This window comes from Solanum dulcamara, chromosome 4 (assembly GCF_947179165.1).
Source record: "Solanum dulcamara chromosome 4, daSolDulc1.2, whole genome shotgun sequence".
NCBI lineage: Eukaryota > Viridiplantae > Streptophyta > Magnoliopsida > Solanales > Solanaceae > Solanum > Solanum dulcamara.
Genome location: NC_077240.1, coordinates 12,625,279 through 12,630,106, shown reverse-complemented (window position 1 = coordinate 12,630,106; position 4,828 = coordinate 12,625,279). Strand labels below are relative to the sequence as shown.

General features: G+C 35.4%; 1 protein-coding gene across 1 annotated transcript; it reads right to left on the bottom strand.

Moving 5' to 3' along the window:
- Window positions 1-838: 838 nt before the first annotated feature.
- On the bottom strand, window positions 839-3,864 carry LOC129884703 (ABC transporter G family member STR). The gene is made up of 4 exons (XM_055958987.1): window positions 3,496-3,864; window positions 3,195-3,374; window positions 2,838-3,106; window positions 839-2,486 (listed from the first exon to the last, which is right to left on the bottom strand). The coding sequence occupies exons 1-4, from the start codon at window positions 3,862-3,864 to the stop codon at window positions 839-841; spliced, it is 2,466 nt and encodes an 821-aa protein (XP_055814962.1).
- Between the last annotated feature and the right edge of the window lie 964 nt (window positions 3,865-4,828).

The window sequence follows — 4,828 nt, the reverse complement described above, 5'->3', positions numbered from 1 at the left end:
GAAAATACTTGTTTGAATATCCTTAATTAAGAAAACGTCCAAGTCAGCAACTGATCAATATTTGGTCCACATGCATTGATCAATGACAAATTTGTCTTGCATGTATTTACTTTGTTTTTTCAATTGCGTTTTTCCAACCCCTGTTTTTTTTTTCCCTCGTTTTGAGAGATTTTTACTTTCACAAGGAACAATTTGTTGAAATGGCTGCATAGACAGTTTGCCAAGCAACTAATTGGGACCATTTGGTATTTCATAAACATGTTAGATTTGTGAAATTAATTCAATGATATTACAAATTATATGTTTAATTAAATTCTTTCGTGATTAATAAAATTGTTAGTTAAAATGATTGACAAAAAGAAAAACAAGGCCACATATATAGAAGCATGTATTAATAAAGCAACTTGTGAAACAAATTCTATTAAAAAAATATTTCCTTTGTTTTAAGTATGTGGAGTTCTTTATCTTGACACAAAGTTTAAAAAAGAAATTATTTTTAAAAAATATATGTGATTTTAAAAGTCATAGCATTTTTATATATAGCTCTAAAAGCATGATAATAACCGTAAAATAGAAAATTTAAGTTGAATTATTTTCAAATATAAGAGAGTATCTTTATTTCAATGGTATAATAAAGAAATAATATTACATAAAAATAAGGATGGTGTAACATAACTTATTCATTGCATCGTTTACACCCAAAATGGAATTGTTATGATTATTATTACACCCTTTAGCAATTGAGTCTATTCATACAAAACTCTAGAGTTGAAGGTGAAAAAAATATTTATAATACAAACAATATATCTTAAAACAAACTTTTAATGAAAGACGTACATCATTTTCTTTCATTTTTTGAGTAAAACCTAAGAACTACATAAAAGAAAAGACGATAAAGAACTCCCCAAGCCAACAAGATGACAATATCCAACCATAAATTCTCCTTTGTGATGTCCATTGAAAACAAAACATCTTCTCCAATCAATGTGCAATTTTGTGACAAATCACCTCTAGCAATAGAATCCTTATGCAATTGACTAATCTTCACATCTCCTAAAGGACCAGGTGAAAGATCAGCAAGGTCACCATTGTAACAATTTTTTGTACCTTTAAATTCATTAATCAACAATGCTTCAAATGGATATTTGATTGCTGATATGTAATGTAGCCATCTCCAAACTAAAGGAATTTGAGTCCTCTTCAAGAAAAATCCACATGTTAAGAAGAATAGAGCTGTTGTAGCTATAACGACCGCGTACCCCGTGATGTAACTTGGTACAAGTGCACTTACTAACATCACATAAGCATTGCTAGTTATAAGTGCGGAATAGAGGATTAGCCAGAAGCTCAAAATGCTGCTGTTGATTCGAAGAATGTATTGTGTTATGGCAGCGAATGTGAAGCCTTGGATCGCGAAAAAGGGGAGGTATACTATAAGGGAAGAAATGACATAAGAAGATGCTCTATAAGCGTTGTGAGATGTCTCGCGAATGAAGATGAATCGCTCTTGTATGAACGTTGGAACAGCATCGTTCGAGGAGAAAAAGACTAGGCAAATTGTGAAGATGTAGAAGTTGAGGAGGTGATTGATTGTTGTGAAGTCGAAATGATCTAGCCTTCGGAAGAAAGAAGACAGGACTAGTCCCATGACTGTTAAGACGATTTCACGAGATAGGAAGAGTTCAGGGGTACGAATTACGTTCAATGTGGTACGCCAACAGAGTACTAAAACTTCTCTAAGCCATGGATTTGCGAATTTGTGCCTATGAATTGGTTCATCCAGTACTTCTTCGACTTCAAATACTTCTTCGTACGATGGATTATATGATGAGTACTCTGGAGTGAAAATTGCTGATGCCGCTGGAGTTTTAACACGTGAAGGTGTTGGTTGAGACATTGGGAATTGAAGACCTGAAGACATGCTTGATTTTGCACCAGAGATTGGTATTCTTACTCCATTGTTCCACGTTGGTGGACGAAGAGGAGTCCCTTTAACGCCATTGTATAGCCAAACGGAGAAATCTTTGTAGAAATGTGAAGCCAAACGTGGATGAATCCCACTCTGCATACTCATAGGCGTTTGAGGAACCTTCCGTTCCAACGAGTTATCAAAATCCTCATCATCATCATAACTGAAACTATGAACATTAGATTCAGACTGATCTTTAGGATCTCGTTGGGAATTCAAGTTTCCAGCGGAAAAATGAGAACTTCCGAGGCTAATATGTTTCGTCCATGGTGTCTTTGCATAAGGAGTTCGAGGAGCTCTTGGTGGTTTTCGGAGAGGGGTTTTAGCTGCTTGATCAGGTTTGATGCCATCCCTTTGATACAAAACAAGGGGATCAAGTCCAACAGTTGATTCATCATACTCTTTGATCACATCTAAGAGGTATTCTAGGCTGTTTTCACCATCTGGAACTGGTCTTGCAAAACCAGCTAGAAAAGCTGCTACCCCTGTTGGACTTCCCAAATATACAAGCCTTCCCCTGCATTCACAGAACACCCTGCTTATTTTGTGCACCAACTTATCTCAAATACAATCCATGTTTCCTTTTATATGGTGTTGCTTGATCGGATACAGAGTTTAAGGAAGAACGAAGGAAAGATTTCTATCACACACCATAAGTCCTCTTAAAACATGTGGCATGTATATCATTTCTATGGTTATATGAAGTTGTCGTTTGTCTTTAAACAGATTAAGAAAAGAATTGACATACAAATTGAAACATAGGAATACTAGTATTCTTTCAATAGGGCAATATGTATTTTAATGCTTGAGCATAGAAAAACTATGAAGCTTCTAAAGTCGATTAAGGAGGGTCAGAATTAAACAGTACCTTGCAAGGACTGTGATGCGATCGAGGAGCATTTGGATTCTGAAAGAAGGCTGATGGATGGTCATGAGTACTATGCTACCACCTTTAGCTATGTCTTTCACTTTTTCAACAACACTAAAAGCACTTGTAGAATCAAGACCAGATGTAGGTTCGTCGAGAAACAACAGAGATGGCTTATGGATTATGTCAATCCCAATTGAGACTCTCCGACGTTCTCCCCCAGACACTCCTCTTCTTCCTTCATCTCCTATGTACGTGTGTGTTGCACTCTGCACAGGCATATAAATTTTGCACTATCAAGTTACCTAAACAATAGCTAGCTCATAATCCTTGTGTTGATAGTGAGTCTTGACATACCGTTAAGCCTAATTGGTCGAGAAGTTCATGAACTCTTTTTTTCTTCTCTGCTCTAGATATTGATGGTGGAAGCCTGACCTCAGCTGCAAACATGAACGTCTCAAAGACTGTCAACATAGGAAAGAGTTGATCATCTTGCATTACATAAGAAGAGATCATCTTCATGTAACTTGCTGTCACCTGCACATCATAATAACTAGCCTTTAGTACGTACTTAGAAGGAATTATAATCTTGTAAAATCTCTCAATAATGTTTTAGCCAAAATTGATGTACTTTTTCAAGTATATAGAGAGACTTAACTGGTTTGCCATCAATTCTAACAGTTCCTTCAAGGCTACCACGAGCAATTCGTCCAGCAATGGCATCAAGAAAAGTTGATTTTCCAGCACCACTAGGCCCCATGATGGCCATTATTTCGCCTCGCAAGGCTTGTCCTGATATATCATTAAGAAGATAAGCTTCTCTGTTGACCCAAACACCATCTTTCTTCACTTTCTTGGTAACACTATATGAAAGATTATTGAACTCAAGACCATGTCCTGGAATTAGCTTGCGCGTTGGCTGCTTCGCCAAATTAATACCATTGATCTTATTCAACTGTGCAGATTTGTCCAAATCCAACAAGCTCTCTAAGCTTCTGTTGGTGTCTGTCCGCTTAAACTTTGCCATTTTCTTTGTTTTCTGAAGGGACACTTATTTCTACCCCTTCTCTTTTATAAATTCAGGGGATGGGAGAAATTGAGAATTGGACAAAAAATGGGACGGGCAAAACAAAAACAAATTGGAATTTAGTTGGTATTGTGATATAAAGAAAGTGCAACAGATATTGAAGTCGATAAGTTTTTTACAAAGTTGTTTTTTTTCTCTATTTTTTGGACTATGTTCATTTTTCACTTTGGTTTTGTCGCTCGTTTGCTTTGATCATGTCGGAATGACATATTTTTGTTAATGGTTTGTGGAAATAAATATCTTTATGTTTGTTTTTAGTACGTGTAGTGAGGACTGGAAAATTTTCTTGCTTATGCAGAAGAGATATATGTAATATATGCAGACTTGCAGTTAACCATTGATGTTTAGGGGTAGTTAGGTCATGGGACGAGATAAATAAGGATAACTGATCCTATTATTTTAGTATAAAATATTTTTAAGATTGATTAATATTTATAAATACTGAATAAAATAATTTTGTATTATATCCCGAGGTTGTTATTCCTTATCTCATCAATTAAACAACCAAGAGGCAGGGGCGGATCTAGGAGAAGGGCCAATGTGTTCATTCCAACACCCTCAATAAAAAGTTATATTGTACGAAAAAGGATCTAAAATGCTCTTGAACTATTAGAAATGGTACAAAAATATCCTTCATCCATCTACTGGGCCTAAAATGCCCTTGACATCTACCTTTAGGTCCAAAAATGACATTTTCTTTAACGAAAAAAGGCATTTTAGGCCCAACAGATGGATGAGGGACATTTTTGTACCATTTCCAATAGTTCGAGGGCATTTTATACCATTTTTTTGAATTTAAAATTATGATATGAAATCAACATTTAGACATGTGAATAATAAGATGAACAACCACCATTTTATATCTATATAATTTTTTGTATGAGTATACCAAAGGACTGTGAAA

What these genes read in the sequence shown, in the direction of transcription:
- LOC129884703 (XM_055958987.1), bottom strand. Translation starts at nt 3,864, where the DNA reads ATGGCAAAGTTTAAGCGGACAGACACCAACAGAAGCTTAGAGAGCTTG. An exon ending in TTAGAATTGATGGCAAACCA is followed by an intron (nt 3,375 to 3,495) that starts GTTAAGTCTCTC and finishes TATGATGTGCAG; the next exon opens with GTGACAGCAAGTTACATGAA. An exon ending in CGCATCACAGTCCTTGCAAG is followed by an intron (nt 2,487 to 2,837) that starts GTACTGTTTAAT and finishes CTGTGAATGCAG; the next exon opens with GGGAAGGCTTGTATATTTGG.